We start from the raw sequence: 21,814 nt of genomic DNA, 5'->3' as shown, positions 1-21,814 counted from the left end.
TGCTTCCTCTCCCCGCCATTAACTGCTTACCCCAGTTTAGCATGTATCCTTCCAGAATATTCCCCATGCCATTTAAAGCTTGAGCAGGGGTGAGTGGAAAGGTGGGGGCAACAGACTCCATCACTGGCCAGTGCCTGTTAAATGCCTGCATGTGCCCAGCACTCCCTAGGGTGCTGAGGAGTCGGCATCCAGCGTGGTAGGTGTTGAGTTCTGGTTTTGAGCGTGTGTTGATTTTCTTTTTTGGTTTGTTTAGGATATGATGTTTCAGCTTCTCCGAGGTCTGGACTTTCTTCATTCACACCGAGTAGTGCATCGTGATCTGAAACCACAGAACATTCTGGTGACCAGCAGTGGACAAATAAAACTGGCAGACTTCGGCCTTGCCCGCATCTACAGCTTTCAGATGGCCCTGACCTCCGTGGTAAGTGAGAGTGTGCTTGTCCTCCTAGTCAGTGTCGCTTCCTCTTTTGAATGGCAAATGCTCCCTTCAGTCCCGGGCTGTTCCTGCCCTTGGTTTGCTGGTGGGCAGACTATCTCTGCTGTTTCTCTTGCAGCAGAGGTGAGGGATTTGTACTGCTTACAGCTGCAGACATATCCAGTCTGGACCTGCTGTGTACAGGACCCATTGCCAAAGTGGCTCGGCAGGGACCAGGAACATGTTTCCAAGTGCCTTTGGCCATCATCACTGTCTTCAGAGCAGCCTGTGTCTGGGACTGTACTCACAGGCGGGAAAGAGCACCAGCAGTGTGGGCCTGTCCACAGAGTCCCAGCAGAGAGGTAGATGGGTCTGCCCAGGTGCGAGGAGGTGCTCCTCTGAAGCATGGTGCCAGCTGCAAGGGAGAAGAAATTAAATCTAGTGGGGGGGGAGGCCACGCCAGGATGGAAGGAGTGTACCTGAGAGCCCTGCTTCAGCAAAGAATGACAGCTATTTCGTCCTGTCTGTTTTGTCTCATTCAGATGCAAAATCATAATAGCTATTGGCCTTGGTTAACTTCCATTTCTCCTTGTAATTTATTGCTTCTGAGATGAATTTTTGTGAAATTCTACACCCAAAGTATAAAAAGAACAAAAGTAGGTATTAATGCCTTTCTCTTTGAAAGACTTATTTTCTTGTAGTAAATGTATGTCTTCCATACAGTAAACTAAGGAAATTATGGACAGTAAATGAAGCATTAAGTAAAAGAATCCACACAGTCTGTCTCTAGCCTCAGAGCGGCTCTCAGGCCAGGACAACCCTGCCCTACTGCTGAGAAAGTCTTGGCCTCTTGGTGGGGGAGGAGGCCTGCTGCCACTTCCTGTAGCTGCTTCAGGGAGACTCACATGCTGTGCAACCAAAGGTCGTTCCCCTAGCTTCTGCGAATGCCCCAGCTGATAAGTAGACTGGGGAGAGGATGAGAAACTCTCCCAGGCAGGTTCCTTGCCCTAGGAAAGAGCCCAGCTTGCACAGCCCCAGGGGACTGGAACTTCTGCAGGGCCTGCCTTGGGAAAGGTTGCCCCTGGCTGCTGCTTTAGAGCAGAGAAGGCAGAGCTGGTGTGGAAGCCAGGCCTTGGCTTTAGGCGGGGCCTGGCAAGTCCTGTGTTGTTGCAGAACCTCCAGAAAGGGCTGAGGTGGGCTCGGGCCCTGGGGAGAGATGTGGGTGGGATTGTGATCTGGGAGTCAGAGGGCGTGGATGGCAGGAACAGGCCTCCCCCAGGGTCCAGTGACTGAGGGAAGGATGCTGAGGGAAGGATGAGCTGTAACTGCCACAGCCACCGTTTCAGTCCCCCAAATAGGTACTAATAGCCAGACATGAAAACAGGAAACCCAGTCCAGTTTTGTTTGGATTTTTTTTTGCTTACTAACTTTGAGGAACGATAGCCTAGCTTGTGCATAACATTCCATTCTTGCTGAAAGTTGATACATTCAATAGGAAAATGCACTCAAGTCATTTCATGGAGAAAGGGGAAAATGATCATAATACATGACTTTCTAGCATCTGGTTTATGCTACACACTCTGCATTTCCTGTGTTGCCATGAATAAAAGACACTAGCAGCTGAGAAAGTCACTACAGAGTGCCTACAGTTTAAAATTCCCTGTAGGGTGCTGCATTTAAAATTTTTCCCACAGTTTTACATTTTTCTACCTAAAGGAAAAAATCCACTTAATATAGTAATGCATTGTTTTACATATACAAGGTCACTTATAAGAATTTGGAATCCTAGTTTTTCAGACTGGATTGGTATGTATTTTTAGTATCTCTTGAAGAGAAAAAGATGACATTCCCCTTCCTGGAAATACACATATTTTAGTGGGTTATGTCATACAGGAACTGAGAATCAACTTAGTTTGCAGAATGTTACAAGGAATTACAAGTTAACGGATTCGAAACTGACACTCAACAGCCGTGAGAAATGCTAGTATTTTACTTGCCTTTCAAGGCCTGACTCAGGGGCACACCTTACAGAAATTAATCGTGTGACATGTAGTGGTGGTACAGCTGACTCGTCTCAAGATAAGGAAATAGAGGTAGTCAGCACTCTAGACCCCACCTGGTGGCCCAGGCATCTAGGAGTGGGACAGTCACCACGCTGGGATTGGCAGCTCTGGGAGGAGCAGTCTCTCTTCCCATTGAGGATGTCACATCTTTCATTTTGTCTTTTCTTCCGCCTCTCTGTGTGGCCTGCAGGGTGATGCCGTTGCCATTGGCATCTGCATTTGGCTCTCTGTCCACAATCTCAATTTGAAAGCAGGAAGCTGCATTCACATGAGCAACTGTGATAGGGTGAGTCTGGGTTCCCCAGATAGAATGCATGTAGCTGGAAGACCGCAGCACTCAGATTCCGGCTCCTGCCTGAGCCCCTGCCCCTTCCTTCCCACAAGAGGGGCTGCAGACTGCTCTGTGTAGCTCTTGGTCCCTGCAGTGGGTATCCAGAGGGTCCACAGATGCTCAAGAGCTTATTCTTTAAAATACATTTTGAGTCTTGTAAAGTGGTAGTTAAAAAACAGCCCATGCCAAATTTTGACACACTGGGCACACTGAGACATGAACGACTGCCCCTGTTTCTTTTTTTATGTAGACTTCCAAATAAAACTTACTCTGCCACCTGAATATCTCATGAAGGTGCTGTTGCTTAGGAAAGGTCCAGTGCTCTCGTCCATGCTTGTGTGTCTGCTCCTGACAACTCATCAGGTGGATACTCACGTCGGCACATGCATTGCATGGCACTCAATGTTACAGGAGCTTGCTGTGGGGGCTACCCAACACAGCTCCCATGTGAATATTTTTATACCCAGATGAGATTGCCATCCCCCAGGCCATTGGAGCTAGCCATGCCCTAGGATGGCCCCTGTAAAGCCACCATGTACAGAGAAGCCTGTACTCCATAGTGAAGTCACTCTTTCTGGCACCTACATAACTTAACCTCCTGGGTGAAGCCCAAGACTGGCCTGCCTAAAACCAACTCGTACTGTGCACTGAACAGTCTTACAGTGGCTTTTCAGTGTATTTCTGGGCCTTTTGCAATCATCTAATGGTGATCATGAAGTGAGCATTTCTCCTTCAGATACCAGTGCCTAACCCACATAGTTTAAAGAAAAAGTCCACTCCATGCCTTCATGGGGGAGTGCAGATGTTCTCCATCTTTTTAGTGACTTGATAAAATTTGTGTAAGAGAATTTGTTCTCCTCCAAGGGTCATTTTGCATATTTTCTTCACTATGAAAAGATAGACATGTTGTAAAAACATTCTGTAGAAAGCATCAAAATGAAACAAGTAAATACTAAACATGGGAAGACTTTTATTAGACAACTGTACCAAGTAAAAAACTCATTTCGAGGTTTTTTTAAAAATCTAGAACTAATGAGTTCCCAAATTGCTTTATTTAAGATCATTAACTAATCTAATGCCACAAGTATTACAAAACTTGGAATAATTACATTCCTTTCTTACACCTCTGGCAGTAGATGGTTCCTTGCTGTAACCTCAGTGTTAATAGTGTTTAGGCACAAAGGACTCCTTTGCCTTCCGGAGAGGCCTGGGGAGGAAATTAACAAAACAGACCTGTGGCTTTCACAACAGATAGCTGCTGCTGGCTCTCCACGTGCCACGTGCGTTGCTGAACCTGAGAGAGGATGGGGAACAGAAATGAACTGGGTCTCTGCCCTCAAAGAGCTTACAAGCCACATGGGGAGAGAGACTTGAGTCAGACAGTCTCACAGACATGTGCAGTTAGCAGCAGAGATAAGGGCCTGAGGGAAGGGACATAGTTCTCCAAGCCTGAATGCTGCAACCTAAGATCTGCTGAGGCTAGAACCAGGATGTGGGGTCCTGGGGTGACCCAGCATCCTCCCTTGGACCTGCCTGGCTGTACCATGGGTTTGCACCACCCAGTCCATGTTGTTCTCAGGGTGTGTGTTTGGAACGGCTCACTGTGTGGCACCCAGTTGGCACCACCGAGTGACAGAGGGAAGCAGGACTGGCGATCGGAGAACAATGTCATCTTTTACAGGAGAGAGTAGATTGTTTGTGCTTGTTTCCTCTCTGCATGCTGTGTTTACTGTGGAGACCTGGCAGGGCCTGGGCCCCAGCTCCCACAGAAGCCTCCAGTTGCTGCCAGAGCACACGGAGTGAATCAGCCAGCAGCAGGGCATGAGCATCATGGAAAAACCCCGAGCCCCGTCGCCTCAGTGCCGGCAAGAGTGCGGGCCACACCTCTGGGGAGGAAGGCCTGTGCCTCCTGCCCTCAGCCCACTGTGCTGGTCAAGCTTGCAGAAGCTTCCCGCTGCCAGCACGTATTTCATGGCCCACAATGGGCCATTTGTGCCGGTTTCATTTTCGCTTTCCCAGGGGAGGGAAATGGAACACAATGGGGCAGTGCGGGAACAGGACCGTCTTCCTAGGATTCCCAGGCACGGGCAGGGAAGGGTCCCCGCCAGGACAAACCCACAGACCTGGCCAGACCCCTCACTGCACCATCTTGGATTCAGCTGCCAGGAGTGCCATCTAGGGCTAGCTCTCTGTGCCTGTGCCCAGAGGGAGGGAGTCACAGTGGACGTGTATGGGGGTCGGTGAGCACGTGCAGGGGTCAGTGGGTGCATGTGAGGGTCAGTGGGTGTGTGCGGGGTTGGCGGGCCTGTGCAGGGTGTCAGTGGGCACGTGCTGGGGTCAGTGGGCACATGTGGTATCTCCTCGCACCCAGTGCACCCATGAGCTGGTTACAGCGCAGCTTCCTGGTTGTAAGAGGCAGCTATACATCTGACTCACTCCATTCTAGCTTCTTCCTAAGTGGCTATTTTCGTGATTCAGTCTGGACGGAGACAGTGACCGGTGCACCTGTCTGGAGGATGTGTCTCACTCCTGAAGGGCAGATGTGCCTCACTCCCGGTGTCTGTTCTGCCCGCATGTCCTGTCAAGTACCACATAGAGAGGGTCCAGTCTCCACACCCAGTCTTCCCTATAGACAGCCTGTAGATGCCACCCAGAGCTCAGAAGTCTGAGGCCTGGCTGCAGTGTGAAGACCAAGCATCGCCTTATGGACGAGGGGCCAGATGCCCTGGAGAGGTTTTCTGGCAGAGGGCTTCCTGGATCCAGAAGTGAAGAAGCTCCCCTGGGTCTTATATTTCACGCCCTTGCAGAAATGCACCCCTATGCTTGGTCAGAGGCTTGTCCCAAGAACTCCATCTTAGATAGGCCAGGCCGCCTCCCCTCGGTGTGTTCATCTCCAGGGTGTGGAACATTCATACTCCAAGGAGTATGGGAATGGTCCTTGGAATGGAGCATGAAGCCCTGTTTATACAGCTTGATCTTCGCGTCCCCTTCAACTCTTGGGCCATGCGAGCTGCTTGTATTCCCAGCTGTCCCTATATCCTCGTAAGGAAGGGAGAGGTGGTGTGTCTTTATTTCACTTGGGCTTTGACAGTTTCATAGTGTAAATTTCCAAGTCAGGAGAAGGTCGTTCATGTTCTGTGACATGGCCACACCCATTCTCAATCCAAATCGCATGCTGGGTTCAGCATTCCCACCATGCCCTCCTGCACACGTTGGGCTCTCAGTGAGAACGTGGTGGGTGAATGAATGAACCTGTGACTGTCCAGCACCTGAGGAGTGAATTGCAGGCGCACAACCTGGCAGACAAGCTTCATGCAGTGCAGCCCCATCTGCCATCTTGCCCCCCTTCTCCACTGCTCCCAGAGCAAGCCTGTATACACAGCACACATTCCTTGTTGTCTGACACCATCGTGCCTTGCCATTCTTCTAACCTTATGAAATACTTTCACAAGCAAATCAATGAATGAACTTCCAACTCAGTGTCCTCTATGTCACTGATGTTTAAAATTGTGTCTTAGACCCAACTGTCAGCTTATCTTCCAGGTGCTGCATCCCTCCCTGGTGATCACAGCCGCACACTGGTCAGGTCTGGGCAGCTCTTTCCAGCCTTCAGGCCATCATGGTGCCTCTTCTGTCTTTATTGGGCTCACACACCTCGCTGCACTCCTGGCTCATACACTTAGATTCTTGGTATATGTTTTTCTTTCAAAGTTAAGACCTCTTGGGATCTTGGGAGGAGCTATAGCCCCAGGAAAAAGTGAAGAATGCCTGACTGTCTTCGTAGTTGTCTTGCTGCACCCACGTGGGTCCTGTAGATTTCGTACGTGTCCTGGCCATGTGTGCACTCCCTCTGGAAGCCGGGCTCATACTCTTGCAGGGTGGCTGGGCCAGGCAGCGCTTGCTGTCACACTGGTGGGCTTTGCTGCAGATGCTCTGTGTGTCTCCTGCTGCCCCGGAGCAGGCGAGCCATGTCTTTACCACACCTGCTTTTTCTCCCTTCTCTCCGGGGACTGAAGCACAGGGTGGGCACCATCATGGCCCAGCATCCATGAGAACACTGGTGGCTTTTAAACCCTTCATAACTGTGAGCATAAAACTTTACACCTGGCTGTGGAGGAATAACCAACCCACCCTCAAGTCTCAGGGAAGCCTCCAGAAGAAAGGGCAAGGCGCAGGAAAATTTATCTTAGTACTGCTCATATATTTATTCTGAAGGCTGGCAAAGTATAAAATGGGAGCTGTAAACTTAACAGCTCAACCATAAAAACCCCAAAATAAAGGATAAAAGACTTGACTGCTTCTAAGTTTGGATACTGATAGAAAGTTACAAGATTTATTTTTTTCTGTTGTAAATTCTTTTTATTTTTATTTCTAATGCCACCCTTCCCCTTCTTCTTTCCCATGTTTATTTTGATTAATGATTCTTTAAAGATTGCTGATACTCTGAACTATATGAAAACGTTTATGAGTATGCAGCCAGTGTATATCAATTGCTGGGTTTCACGGTGACGTTGCATGCTGCCTGCGCCTTGTAGGGACACCAGGCGGTTTCGGCAAGGTGGGGCCAGCGCGTGGTATCAGTTCTTGTGGGAAAATATGCTCCAGTGGCTCACTGGCACCGGCTTTGGAATGTGGCATTTAAAGCACCTTTTACAGTGGGAAAGAATTCTGTCAAGAATAAACAGTCTGACCTCGTTAAATGGGCCAAAGTCTGTCTATAACCCAGTTCCAAAGAACTGGCTTTTACTAGTTTAGAAAGAGCAGATTAAAAAAAACACAACTAAGCTTTTGTAAAGGATTTAAAAGCTACTATCAAGAATGTGAAGTAAATTCCCAAAATGGTCATATATTCATGAAAACTTCTTTTCCTTACTGTAAAAATGCTGTTTTTCCAGAGTGGAGGAAAGATCTGCTCAGAAAAGCAGATTTTCTCTTTCCTGGAAAGACAAGACTGGCTTACGGAAGGGAGCTGGGGGCAGCCTGGATCCGTGAGCCTGAAGGAGAAAGCTGCCAGGGTCTCTGGACAGCACACCCACACCAGTGTGCCCTGAGCCCTGGAGTGCAGCGGTGTTGCAGCCTTTCACGCCTTCCGCACTCCCACCCGCACCGGCCCAAGCCCCACGCACAGGATCTTGCCATCAGGCCCTTTTGTGCCTTCTTGGAACAATGTGCCACCACATTGTGTGCCTCCGTGCCACAGACGTTCTTTCTCTCTGCGGAGATCGCCTTTCCACCTCTGCCCACCCACTCCTATCCATTCTTCAAGACTGGTCAGATGCCACCTCCTCTCTGAAGCCAGCCTGGTGCTCCAGGACAAAGTCAGGCCCTTCCTCTTCTGCATACTTTTGATTGACCTATGATGGCAGTAGCTCTCAAATGGCATTGCTCCCATTTGTGTGGCTTCTGTCTTCTGTTTTTATTTTATTTACTTATTTTATTTCATTCTCTTTTTTTTTGAGTCAGGGTCTCACTCTGTTACCCAGATTGGAGTGCAGTGGCTCATGGCTACTGTAGCCTCAACTTCCTGGGTCCAGTGATCCTTCCAGCTCAGCCTCTGAATTGCTGAGACTAAAGGTGTGTGTCACCACGCCCAACTAATTTTTAGATTTGTGTGTGTGTGTGTGTGTGTGTGTGTGTGTGTGTGTGTGTGTGTGTGTAGAGACAAAGTCTCACTATGTTGTCCAGGCTAGTCTTGAACTCCTGGCCTCAAACAGTCCTTCCACCTTGGCCTCTAAAAGTGCTGGGATTATAGGTGTGAGCCACAGTACTCCCCAAAATGTGTTTTAATCTGTTAAGTCGTATTTTAAATGCATAGGCAGCTGCAAAATGCTTGATTATTTTACACATTTGATTTTTTTTAAATGTATACAGTTTTCTTAAAGCTATATTTTTTTAACACAAGATTTGCTTTCTACCATAAAAATGTTCCCCAATTTAGATTAATACTGATAAGCCTTTCATTTAACATTAAAAACGCTTGTGATGAGAGCTAGCACTCCTGAGATCTGGTGCACTCCATGACAGTATGTAACCCACTGGGGAAAAGCAGTGGGACTTCAGTTTTCGAGGCTATTATCTAGCTATAAACCCAAGACTCAAGCAATCAAAGTGACTAATAAAACAAGTGATTCCTGGTGCAGAAGTTTTGAGATGGATGTTTTTACTTGGTGTGCATTCAGGGATACTGTGGTAGGAAGAATCACTGGTAGTTATTGTGAATTTAAACATGTTAATGTCTAGAAAAAGAAACGTACGTGTCATAGCTTATGCCCGAGCACAAATTGGCCACTGTCATGCCTTTTACTGGCAGTTGGAGGTTGAAAACATAGCACAGTATCAAGATCTTGACAGGGTAGAGTAAGTGACCCATTTGAAGTGAGAAAAGCTTTTGGTGTGGCCTTAGTAATTCTTTACAAGTGGAGGTGAAAGCCTGTCTTTATACTTACTATTCTGTCTGCGTTCTGTAAGGACCCTTGATTTTTGAATGTGAAACTGAGTGGCTGCTTGAGTACCCCATGGCTGCCGCTGCTCCCATACTGCACAGCCTGGAGCTTTAGTCAGTGTCTCTCACCTGAGACTCATGTCCTGTTTCCAAAGGCACCATATGTCTTCAACATGTGATCATAGTACTCCAATATTATTAGTCGTGTAATATTTTAGAAAAAGCGGGGCATCCTCCTGGGGTCCCCTCCCACTGTGGGGGCTTTTCTGGTCTCTGAATAAATCCTGCTTCCTCAAAAAAAAAGAAAGAAAAAGAAGATATTCACCAACTGCTTTAAGCACCTGTAGCTACAGCGACCGTTTGCTCTCTAATTTTACTCTTAGAAATCGGGTGCCAGGACACAGTTTTTAGAGAGAAATGGCATTGTTTATTTATAAGAGACACCCCACCAGATCCAGCAGTGTTTCCTGAAGTTCCGTCCACACTCCCTTGGTAGCATTTGTATACATGCGTCTCCTCCCACAAGCTCTTGTTTCTTCAATCAATTTTTTAATCTACATTCTTTTTCCATTGCTAAAATTATTGTAAAATTCAAACACTCCAGGTAGGTTAAAAAAGTGGGGGGGGGGAATCCTCAAAACTCCTTCTTTCTAGAAAACACCACTATTAACAGTTTGGCAAGGAAACTTTTATACATTTTCCTAGGCATACAACCCTCCATATGGGTGGGCATGAGTGTGCCTTTGTAGCATAGGTCAGGTTTTCTGTTTGTTTGAAGTTTCTGGTGTGTTTACTTTTTTCCATCTAATTTCTCTTGGGGATTTTTCACATCTAACATAGGGCCTGTTTATTCCTTTTCTCACCTTCACTGTGTGAGTATGCATAATGTTTGACCCAGTCTCCAAAGTTGAACATCCAGGTGATTTTTCATTTTTTTAACTGCATGAACGTCTTCAGGCTTATATCTTTTCCCCCAAATACTAACATTTTTTTAGCATAAGTTTTTAAGAAATGGCATTACCTGAACAAAGGATAAAAAGCATGCACATTTAACAATGGAATAGATAGTGCCACCCTGTTTTCCGAAGGACCCACCTCCTGCCCCTGCTGTCCTCAGGCAGAGCTTGCAAGCCTGTGCCCACTGGCCACCACTTCCCTGGCCCTTTGCACCTCCTACTCTGTGGTGAAGCGTCCACATGTCCCAACATCAGGTCACGCTCAGGTCTGTGTGGGCCTCTTCTCCCCTCTGGGCACTTGAGTCGGGGGTCAGCCCTCCTCAGTGTTCCTCTGCCTCGTCTACCCAGTGTCCCAGGCGGCAGAGCAGAATGTGACACATGCCCTTGGCTGGCTCCTTCCCTGGTGGCTCTGCTTCACCCCTGCCCCAACTTGTTACCAGGAACCTGCAAGGTGTTCTGGGACCAACTTGTGTCCACGTTGACTGGGCTGTGATAGGAATCTTCCCCACAGACATCATGACTGCCAGGGACTTCTAATCTGCAGCAAGAGGCCTGGAGACAGGGCATTCTGTCGGTGCAGTTGCTTGATGCAGTCACCTCGGCTCCTGTCACCACACACTGGGGATGTCTGTTTCCTCCTCCTTGGTGAGGGAATTCAGCTCCCCGGGAGCCTCAGAATGACTGCTCAGCTTCCTGCCTTGGGTCCTCATCCCACAGTGCTCTAAGCAGTGAGCAAGGGAGCAGGGCCCAGAAAGGGTTTCTGGTCTCTTTGGTCGGGGAAGTTTTTTCCAGAAGCCTCTTCAGACTCCACATAGGCTTCCTCACCTGGAGCTGGATCACAACCCCCCCCCCCCCCCATGGACCAGTCACGCTGCACATGAGCAAGTTGCCACCCAGAGAAAACCGGGCTGTGCTGGCCAGGAAAAGGGATCATGGCTGTTGGGTAGATGACAGTGACAGGCCCCTCACGGATCTAGGGCCCCAGCAACCAGGCCACCATGTGGGTAGGAGCGTGAGTTGTTGGGTCTTTCAGAGGTGCTCTGTAACAGATGTGCCAGGAAATACAGTTTTTGTCCCCAAGTGTTCCAAGTGTGTTGAAGGCAGAAAGCTCTAGAATCTCATGGAAAGGTTGATTAGACCAAGCGTGAGTGTGCCATGCCCCAGGACTAGGATTCCTCAAGATCTTTAAGAACAGCAGTCAGTAGACATTTCTGAGTGGGAGCTATGGTGTTGGACCTGCAGGTAACAATCTCCACGCACAGATCCTGGGATACCAGCACTGGGAGTGATTTTTAAAAACAGTGAGGCAGCAAGACAAATCACATTAAACTAAAAACATTTTAAAAGATACCAATTCCATTAAGATGTCTTATGTGGGCCTCTTTGCTGAGGGTCACACTAAGCTACAACATGCATTGGGGGTGTCTTTAGGCATCACAGCAGAAGACATCAAGACCAAAATCAAGAACCACAAGACGGCCTCATTTGACAGCCACTTCCCCAACCAGAGCCAGACCAGGAACTGCTGGAAGAACTCCCTGGGCTTCCACCACTGTGAGAAGGCAGTGACCGCTAAAGGGGGTGATGTCTCTGTGTGTGAATGGCACAGGCATGTGTACAGGTTGCTCTGCCCCATATCCCGGATGGCTGCCGGGCTGCAGGTACATTTCCTGGGAAGATCTGTACTGACTGCACCCCGCCTCTGCTCTGTCCTCCATCCTTTCCCCAGGGGGGCTCAAGGGGGACCTGGGTACATGGTGATCCCCACTCTGGGACCCTGAATCATGATTTAACTACTAATAAAAACTTACTTGTAAAGTGTGGGAGAAAAAAAAGATTTCTTATTTAGTCCATATTGCTTAAGTAGTATGTCTGTTCATTATTAATGTATGTTAATACATTAATACTAGGAGTCATGTTGACTGTGTGTGTATATGACGTGTTCTTCTAGTTACTGTGTGAGCATGGAAGTCTGAAGGTGCCTCTACATCTCTCCTAGAATCTACAAGACAATCCTGTGTAATCTGGGAGAGTCAGGAAGGCTTCATAGGGGAGCTGATGAATCTGGTATAGAATGGCTTTTTTTCCCACTTACAGACACATCCATTTTTGGAAAATACTTCTTTTGTTCAGGACTTAAATGACAGATGCTTGACTTTTTGGGGCCTACAGTGCCAGTAATGACAGTATGTTCTGTCTAGTTAGCCATCTGCCTTTCTGTTTCTCCTTTTTCATTCCCATAATCCAGCTTTTACCAAAGTTGCAAATTGTGTATCTCACATGTGGTCGTTATCTGTCTAAACCCTAATGAGGGTTGTGTAATGTCAACACCACAGCATATTCTTCTCATTAGACAGCAAGCACCTTGAGGGAAGAGACAGCATCACATGCGTTACACCCACTAAATTGTCATTGGTCATGACAATGTGTGCAGAAGATGTTTGAGTCCATTGTGAAAGTAGTGTATACTCATTCTAGGCATATTGGTATCTGCATTCATTCTTGGCTCAGCTCATTCATTTGTATCTTTAAAATGATGACATGGATTTGTTTTTCATCTTTCAATGTCAGAAAACCAAAGTGGTGTTTGAAAGAAAGACATAAATAAATAAAGATGTAGACTCTTTTCTTAGCCCTCCATTAGATCTTTCTCTCCTTAGGGCTAATTGCCTCACCTTTCTTCTATCACTGCTCCCTAGGAATAATGGATCTAGAAATTAGACACTAGGTGAAACTCTGGTAAGAGTCTGTTGAGTTTGAGGTTTCTCAAAAAACTAAATGTGCCTTAAAATGTCACCATCACTACCATGTGCCCGCCTCCCCTGCCTCTCCCAGTGTCATATGTTTGACAATGGTAGTTTCTCTTAAAAGAACATGTCATGTGCCTGAAGCCAGATGTTGAGTTGAAGGGTCTGGGAAGACAGCAGGTTTCTGGCATTCTTCTAACACTGCATGTGTTTGTCTTGTGAGTGATTGAGTGAGTGTGTGTGTGTGTGTGTGTGTGTGCGCGCGCGTGCGCGCGCGCGTGTGTTCTCTATCTCATCAGGTATCCATGAATAAATAGTTCACTCCCTCCCAAGAGAATATGTCCTTTCTTTTCAGTAAACAGAGAGGCCATTGATCTTGTTTTAGGATTTCTCCCCTTGTTTCTCACTTCCTTCATAGCAACATTGTTTTCCAAGTAGTGAATGGATTCAAGTGTTCCTGGAATGTTTGTTTGCTCTCCTGCCATTTTCAGCTACAGGCAAAGTGATAACTTTTTTGGAAAAACCCTGCTTCAATGAAGCAGTAAAGTGGCACAGTGCCTTGGTTAAGGGGTCAGATTCTGGAACCAGGTCTTTTATTTGAAGCTTATCTTGTTACTTAATAACCATCCTGTGTCCTGTTGTCTCCTCTCTGTTAAAATGGAGAAAATGACAGCACCTACCTTAATAGATTGCTGTGGGAATTAAGTGAGTGAATGCATGTAGAGACAGTAAGAAAAGTCCTCTAGTTGAATTATGGTAGTAATTGGTTCATTACTGTAAAGGAATGAACCAATTAAAGCATTTTTTTACTGCAAAAATTAAAGCATTTTCTTACTTGAGGATCACTCTTGGAGTGGTTAGATTACTAACCTCTTATGGAGGCCATTCTCTTTTTTCAGAATACCTTTTAATATTCATAAATGAGTATGTAGAGGAAATCTTCCTACTGTCAGTATTGTTTGAATAACATTGAAGTTTGGGAAAAAGTAAAACGTTCTCCCAAAGGCATTACCTATGTTCTTGGAATCTGAATATGCAAATCCAGACACTGGTAGCATTTTCACTGAGAAACTATGGATGGAGGAGTGTGTGATTGTGTGTGAAGTGTGTAGACAGAAGCTAAGAATGGACAAATGTGTTCATTGTGAATGAACTATGTAGACAGATGCTAAGAATGTGTGTCATTGTGAGTGAACTGTGTAGACAGAAGCTAAGAATGGACGAGTATGTTATTGTGACTAAACTGTGTAGACAGAAGCTAAGAATGAACAAGTGTGTTATTGTGAGTAAACTGTAGACAGAAGCTAATGGACGAGTGTGTTACTGCGCATGAACTGTGTAGACAGAAGCTAAGAATGGACGAGTGTGTTATTGTCCGTGAACTGTGTAGACAGAAGCTAAGAATGGATGAGTCTGTTGTGCATGAGCTATGTAGACAGTACTACCTGCCTCACTCTCCATCTCCATCCCTCAATGTGAGACCTCAGAGTTCCAGGACTCAGTGCTGTTCCCTCATTCTTGTTCCGTGCTTACTCTACCGATAGAGGGGCAGGTAGATGACTGGAAGGTAACAATTCACAAATCAGGAAAGAAAATCAGTGTCCTTGCTGCAGTCAGAATGAGCCTTTTATTTTTTTTTTTTCTATGCTGAACCTTTTATATTCCTCAGTCATTTTCTCTTGGGGAAGGTGGTAGTTAATATTCAGAAAGTTTTATTTCCCACATAGGCTAGATTCTTCTCTGGTGAATAAGTGACTCATTTTACCACGGATTAGGAATTAATGTCGCAAATAACATACACTTCTTTCATGTAGTCTACTTAAGATGTGTCATATAAGAACTCTTCCAGCTATTAACGTTTCAAAAAAATTAGTTAAAAGAAATTCCTGAGGTTTTCTGCCAAGCCCGGCCTAACCTGCACTGTCTTGTTCTGTTTTACAAAACCGTGCAAGAATGTCCCCCTTCACGGCAGGCGCTGGGACCTCAACTAGTAACTCATGCAGCCTGCCACTCTGGAAACTTGTTCTTGGCATTTTATACAGTTGCCTATTCTCTCAGCTCATCCTTGGGAACATTTGTCTTAGTGTTGTCCTGATCTACCTAGGGTCCAACTCAGAATTCAGTGTCCAACTCAGAATTCAGGGCAAGCTCACATGTTCTCTGAAGAAAGCGTACCCTGGCTTTCCAAGATTCCAGGTAGAAGTGTGGCTTGGCTTCATGAGTGTGTGGTTGTTCACTCAGGGGTGGCTGCAGCCAACCCAACCAGGACCAGCCCCACAGCTCCATGTAAGCCCCTGGTTCAGCCCTTATGTGAACCCCTTAACTCTCCACTTACGTTTCACATGATTTCCTTTTTTTTTCTCCTTCCTTTTTATTTTTTAATGCCACTTAGAGCTCCTAAGCTCAGGAGCAATGACCTGTGTTTGCTAAGCAAGCCCATCAGTGCGGATCCAGATCCTAGGATGTGGGTGGTTATTTGGTGAATAACTAACTACTTGTCATGCTCTTTCTCTCTAGGTACCTAAAGGACACTGTAATAGAAATGCCACTGCCAATACAGACATTTTATTACTATTTTTGTATACAAGGGAGACCCAAGAAAAACAATTTAATAAAAAATTATGTACAAGCATTTATTCTTACATGTTTAAACTTCAATCACCCTCAAAGTACTCTCTGATGCAATCTACCTATCAAGACGCTTTTTCCACTGCTCAGAACCACTTTAGAGCTTGTTAGGTTTGATGCCTTTTTGCGTGTCTGCTGTTTTTTGTTTTGCCTCTTCCATATCAGCAAAAATGTTTCCCTTTGAAGACTTTTTTCATCTGGGGAAAAAAAAAACGTCTCTCAGGGTGAGAGCAGGTGAATAGGGAGGGTGGGACACAAGGGTCATCCATTTTTGGCCAAAAATTGCTGAACATTCAGCATGGTGTGGGCAGATACGTTCATAAATCACTCATCATGAAATGGACAAACTCATTGAAAGAATCTCCACACACACAAAAAAAATTCACTGAAGCCAAATGCAACCTCTCAGAACAACTCTAACTGGTGCACTGATGCCAATGGTTTCCTAGAACACTTACCTAACAGGGGAAGCCTATACTACAAAGGGCTCACCTTCCAAAAGATAACTCTAGTTTTTTGGGGGCCCCCCTTGTACATGGAATTTTAAGTACGGAATATACTCATGAGATAAAGGAATTTTCGTTTAAATAAAAACCAAAAGAGTTTACCACCAGGGCTTTTCACTAGAAGGATATTCTACAAAAAGAAAAAAAATAACCCCAAAAGTAATGTATGAAATGTAAGAAATAATGTTGAATACATACATTTGGTAAATATATCCAAATAGATTGTGATTCACAATAAACATAAGTGGACAAACTTACTGGTTAAAAGACAAAGAATGTTAGATTGGATTTTTAAAATATTTATCTAAAACCAACTCTGAGCCGGGCTCGGTGGCTCAGCCTGTAATCCCACGCCTTTGGGAGGCTGAGGTGAGTGGATTACCTGAGCCCGCAGGTTCAAGACCTGCCTGGGCAGGCGAGACCTCATCTCTACAATAAAATCAAAAAATTAGCCAGACGTGGTAGCACGCGCCTGTAATTCCGGCTACTCGGAAGGCTGAGGAGGAAGGATCACTGGAGCCCAGCGGGTTGAGACCGGGAGCGGCCACTGCACTCCGGTCTGGGCGACAGAGTGAGACTCCAACTCAAAAAAAAAAAAGAAAAAAAAAATCAACTCTGTGCTTTTAAAAAAAAACACCTAGAACTTTGGTCCTCTGTTGGGAGGAAGATAAAATGGCACTCTGCTTTGGAAAATAAGTTGGCATTAACTGTCCAGTTTAACAAAGCTTAGCTATTTTAAATGGCTAGCCCCCAGCCCATCCTGTCACATTTCTCGCATCAGGTGGTATTGGAGTGACCACAGGCATTTCCAAGATCTGGCTAAGGGGACGTTGAGTTCTCTGTGTGAGGCTCACTGTTGGATGTATGTCAGTGGTTCTCAACTAGAGAGGACTTGATCCCTCAGGGGAAAGTGCTAATGTCTTAAAGTTTGGGTCATCACACTGGTGGAGGAGATGTGTTGCTACTGGCATCTAGTGGATAGGGACTAGGGGCGCTCTTTAACATCCCCCAATGTACAGGCAGCCCCCCCATAATGGAGAACTTGCTAACTCCACATGCCAAAAGTGCCCAGATTGAGAAACCCCCAAGATAGTTGTGACCAGCCACACCAGTGCAGGAATGGCGTCCAGGTGTGACCAGCCACACCAGTGTAGGATGGCATCCAAGTGTGACCAGTCACACCAACACACGAATGGCATCCAGGAATATGCTCCCACCAGCTCTGTGCTGACTTACCTGGGGTCAGAGATCATTTCACAATATGACCAAAGTCTGTGGGTACTGGAGGAGAAACAGGGCTTGAAACATACCAGCCAGAAACTAGTCTGAGAAAAATTCTTTGAGGCAGCAGATATGTAAATTGTAAGAAAAGGATTCTGTTCCCATCGATGCCTTGTCAAAATGGAAGTTCTCTGTGATAAGAATATACTAGATAGTGCAACATATTTAATCATTAAAAGTAACCATGCGCTGTTTTCTTTTATATATAAGGAAAGACTCGCCCTTATAAGAATCATCCAAAATAGATTTCATGAAAATTCCCAACGGTGAGAAAGATAGGAAGTGGCTTGTTTTTGCATCAGAACTATCAATAAAAATAATTTTGAACAGCCATGTTATCTTCCTAGTCTTTCTGTAGAAAATGTTTCAGAAATTGTTGTCAAATGAAAGACAGTCAAAGAGCATGCTACCAAAAAATTAGGACGAGTGAAGTTCCTAGAGGAAGTGTCAGTTTACTAATCAAAATACTATGATGTTATGCCTGCATTTTACAATGTTTGTGGTATTTGTCAGCTTTTTAAAAGGGTATGAGCTGTAGGCATCACAAATCAGAGATTTGCCCTGTTCATGATAATATTAGGGTCATATTTTTACCAGTGGGTCCTCCTTCGGAGGCTGCCTCCTGAGTTTCTGTCCTGTACACGCCTGCAGAACATTTGTTCTGCCTGAAACGCCCGAAGAGGGCGATTGTCTGTGCCCCTCTTCCCTCCTGAGTCTGCAGCCTTGGCGGCAGGGTCTTCTCCCACTATCTGGGGCTTGATTCCGTGACCTTTGGTCGCCTCCAAATCCCGGTTCCCTCGGGTCTCTTCCAAAGAAGCCGCAAAGGGTCGGAGGCCTGGGCAGAGTTGGAGGCCAGCAGGAAAGGCCTGGTGGGCGGGGGAGCAGCTTCTGACAGCTCCGCCATCTCTGGTGAAGGACCTCACCCTGGATGTCACAGACGCTCAGTTTTGTGCAGGCAAGCTTCTACCCTATCATGCCATGGCGACTGGCATTCTGGCACCTTCTAGCACGTGTCTGCATCCCTCTCCTTCACTTCCTGTGGGTGTCTGCCTTGGCTTCTGCAACAGCATTGCTTTCTATTCTTCCCCGCCAGCCTCCACTCTGTCCCCATGGGCTCTGTCCTATGGCCTACACCCTGTGCACACTCTCTCCCTAAACAGTCCACTCTGTTCCGTGGAGGTGGTCGTGGAGGAGGAGCTCATCGATGTCCAACTCTGTTCATCACTTGAGTCCCCGAGTATCCAATTGGACATCATCTGAAGCCACAGGCTTCCAGTCATTCCCTTCCGGGCCCCTCTTGCAGCTGACAGCCCCCCATCTACCTGGTCACCCAGGAAGCTTGGGGCTCATCCTAGACTCCTCTCGTTCTTTCTCCTTCATCTGCCTCATTTCAGACGGCTCCTCCTGCCTCTCCTCTCCCACTGCTGTCATTTGGGAGTCCTCCTTATGTGCGTCTGGGTCATTGCTGCCTTCTGATGGGGCTCCAGCCTCCAGGGTAATCTCCACTTTCATCTTCCATGTTACCAGTTGCAGGTGCGGGATTCGCGGGTGCGGGATACACAGGTGGGAGCATCACCCACATGAAACCCTCAGGATATGACCAGCCTTGGGTATCAGCTTGTCTTGTGTGATCTGACCCATGTGGTTTTACACCCTCGGCTTTACTCAGCTGTGCTCTCTTCCCGACATGCCCTTGTACCTCCTCTCCAAAGCCCCATACTAACATTCCTGTCCTGTGCCCACCCTGCCCTGTGGAGGTATGTGTGGGTAACACTGACAGTCGAAGTCAATGCGCAGGCCCTGCAGAGTACCTCACACACCTCAGACCATGCAGTTCTCCAGGTGCCCAGGATGTGCCTGCTGTGTCTCTCCTTTTTGCAGGTGAGGAAACAGAAGAGTAAGATACATATCCCAGATGACACAGCTCATGAAAGAGGAGCCAGGATTTGAATGCAGGCTCTCAAATTATGTACCTCTACTTGGTACAGAACCTGTGCAATTGGTAGTCACACATCTGCCGACTGTGTTCAGCCATGCACTTTTGGGAGTAGATGTGTCTTCAGTCCTCTGTGTCACCTTTGCAATTGGGACCCAGTTCTTGTCTCCTGGTAGACATATACGTGTGTGTGAATGCATGGATTGCTGAATAGCATCAGTGTCTCACCAACTACGTGGGAAGTGATACTAAGAATATGTGAGTAGTGCAGACATAGCAGCATCTCACCTGCCATGTGTATTGTCCATGAGGACAGAAAAGAAGTAAGAATGTTACTGTCTTTGAGAGGAATTTGGTTTAGCTGAGAAATGTAAATAGTTGAAAGAACTCATCAAGCCTTAAAAGTCATTCTTAACTCCTGTTACCAGTGGACCAGTGGGTACTTACGAGATCAGTTTACTTTTTTGCGGGTTCATTTTGTGCTAGTGGCTACCAGCATCAGCAATTTAATCATTGACTTAATCGAGGTCGGGGGCAGACAGATTCCCTAGTGCACCAAGGACTGCTGGCTACTTTTCACGTCAGCTCTGCTTTGCAGGGGTCCTAAAACAGTGCAGGCTTTCTGCCTCTGATGGTGAACTCATTTATCAGTTCAAACGGAAGGGAGGCTTTCCAGCCCCATTGGCACAAAGATGATTCAAATTCAAACAGAAGAAGGGTTCTGGTTACCATTTTGAATGCAGAAATAACACACTCTACAAGATAGGTGTGAGCATATTGTGGCTTCTGGTATCGTCCTTGAGAAGAACCGTTGGAACATGGCCTCTGGTGTTCTTTGTAGTAGTGTGCCTGCTTCCTAAGCCAGAGCCATATAGGAAAAAGTTTTCTCCCCCCATGCAAGGGCTTATAACTGAATGAGAAAAAAATAAATTAATTACATGAATATTAAGAGGTTACTTACCTATTATAACATTGGGCCACAAGTTGACTAATTAAGAGGAATGCGAGCTGGAGCGCTGCCACAAACCTGCTCCTTTCATTCAGAGGCCACAGGCTGAAGCCCATGATTGTGCGTGACAGACCCTGGGAACAATGGGCGCTGCGCACGGACCTGCCCCATGGAGCATGCTCGTCTGAATTACACCAACGACGGGGTGGCCCACAGGCTAACAAAATGGTTCAACAATAGATAATCAAGTTTTTATTTGGTATTTCCTGCGAGGCTGTACCAGTTGCCAGGGAGTGCACTGTGTTTTTTTCTTTGGCTGTATTAATTGTTGACCATAGCTGGCAGGGCCCCAGACAGGGACAGATAAGGGGGAACATGGCAGCTGGACATTAAAGCCTCAAGTGTACTGGGGGGAAAAAAGCACAAAAAATTACAGCATATATCAGGAATTTTCCAGCTAACGATGTGCGGATGTGGTAGTGCGAGGAAAAAGAGCCAGACTGAGCTTGCTTTGTTCGCCGAGAGAGGCCCCCGTAACATTCCTGTTAGCTGTGCATATTTTGGCTTCATTTGTACAGTTTTAACTTTATACTGTGTGAAGAAGTTCGGTTGTAACTGGCTGTGCCTGATAATTCTATTGCAATAATTAAAGTTCATGCAGCGCTGTTTTTACTTACTCAGAAGATGCTTCCAAAACCAAATCTAACCTGAAAACTTTTTAAGTGGCATGTTCTTACTGTAAAAGGTGGCAGTAATTATTTTCTTTGATTTCACAACATTTTTTCCGTCTAAGACAAAAGTCATTTATGGAAACAAATAAGAAACAATGTCCTAAAAGCTTGGGGTAGGAGTGGGGGAGCCTAGACTGGGAGGGTTGAGAATGCGGGCCTGCAGCCTGTGAATAAGACATTTTCCCAGGCTGTAAAACATGGAGTTTTGATAGGCAAGATTTCATCTGCTACCCTTAGGTTCTATTTAAAATGTGAAAGTCATATATAAATATTAGCTAAAGTGTCATAGCTCTTCAACCTCCAGTGGAAGTCACATGTGACTGTTTTAATCCAGTAATATGAGGAAAACATCTGCAACTGATAAGTTTCCTCCTTGAAAGACTGACAAGCCTGGGAGTAACCCGTGAAATAGTCGTGGGAGCGATGTAACGTTCTGGGGCTACTTCTGCGAGAGCCCTACCTGCCTGCGTGAGTGGCAGTCATGCCTGGCGGTCACAAACGGTTTGACTTCTGTCTTCTACTTTACTGTCGTCATTAACATGTCTGAACATCAGTATCTCACCTAGTCGGTGGCAAAACAAATGCAGTGCCTACCTCACAAGTTTTCACGGGATTTAAATAACATTGTGTGCTGTCCTTTGTGAAGTACCAGGTGCAGAAGGCCTCTGGTAAACTCTGGCTATCACTGTGGCATCTTCTTGGCTGTGAAGTTCTGGGGTTTCTTTGAGCTTTTCAGAAATTCTTCCTTATCAGTGTCTGCATGAGAGTTGGATGCATTCACTTAGTCGCCATTGACTTCTACAGTAGCACAGAACAGATCGTCTGATCT

At 46.2% G+C, this 21,814-nt stretch overlaps 1 protein-coding gene across 1 annotated transcript in view; it reads left to right on the top strand.

Moving 5' to 3' along the window:
• LOC103276439 (cyclin-dependent kinase 6) overlaps positions 1-21,814 on the top strand; it is a 185,554-nt gene that overhangs the window by 42,957 nt on the left and 120,783 nt on the right. The window contains exon 4 of the mRNA XM_021706895.1: positions 254-421. Within this exon, the coding sequence (XP_021562570.1) occupies positions 254-421 (168 nt within the window). The remainder of the gene's footprint in view (positions 1-253; positions 422-21,814) is intronic.

The sequence above is a fragment of the Carlito syrichta genome, unplaced genomic scaffold, assembly GCF_000164805.1.
Source record: "Carlito syrichta isolate Samal-C Ts95f unplaced genomic scaffold, Tarsius_syrichta-2.0.1 Scaffold316198, whole genome shotgun sequence".
In the NCBI taxonomy this organism is placed as follows: domain Eukaryota; kingdom Metazoa; phylum Chordata; class Mammalia; order Primates; family Tarsiidae; genus Carlito; species Carlito syrichta.
The sequence above is the reverse complement of the archived record's forward strand: the minus strand, read 5'-3'. Positions and strand labels throughout refer to the sequence as shown.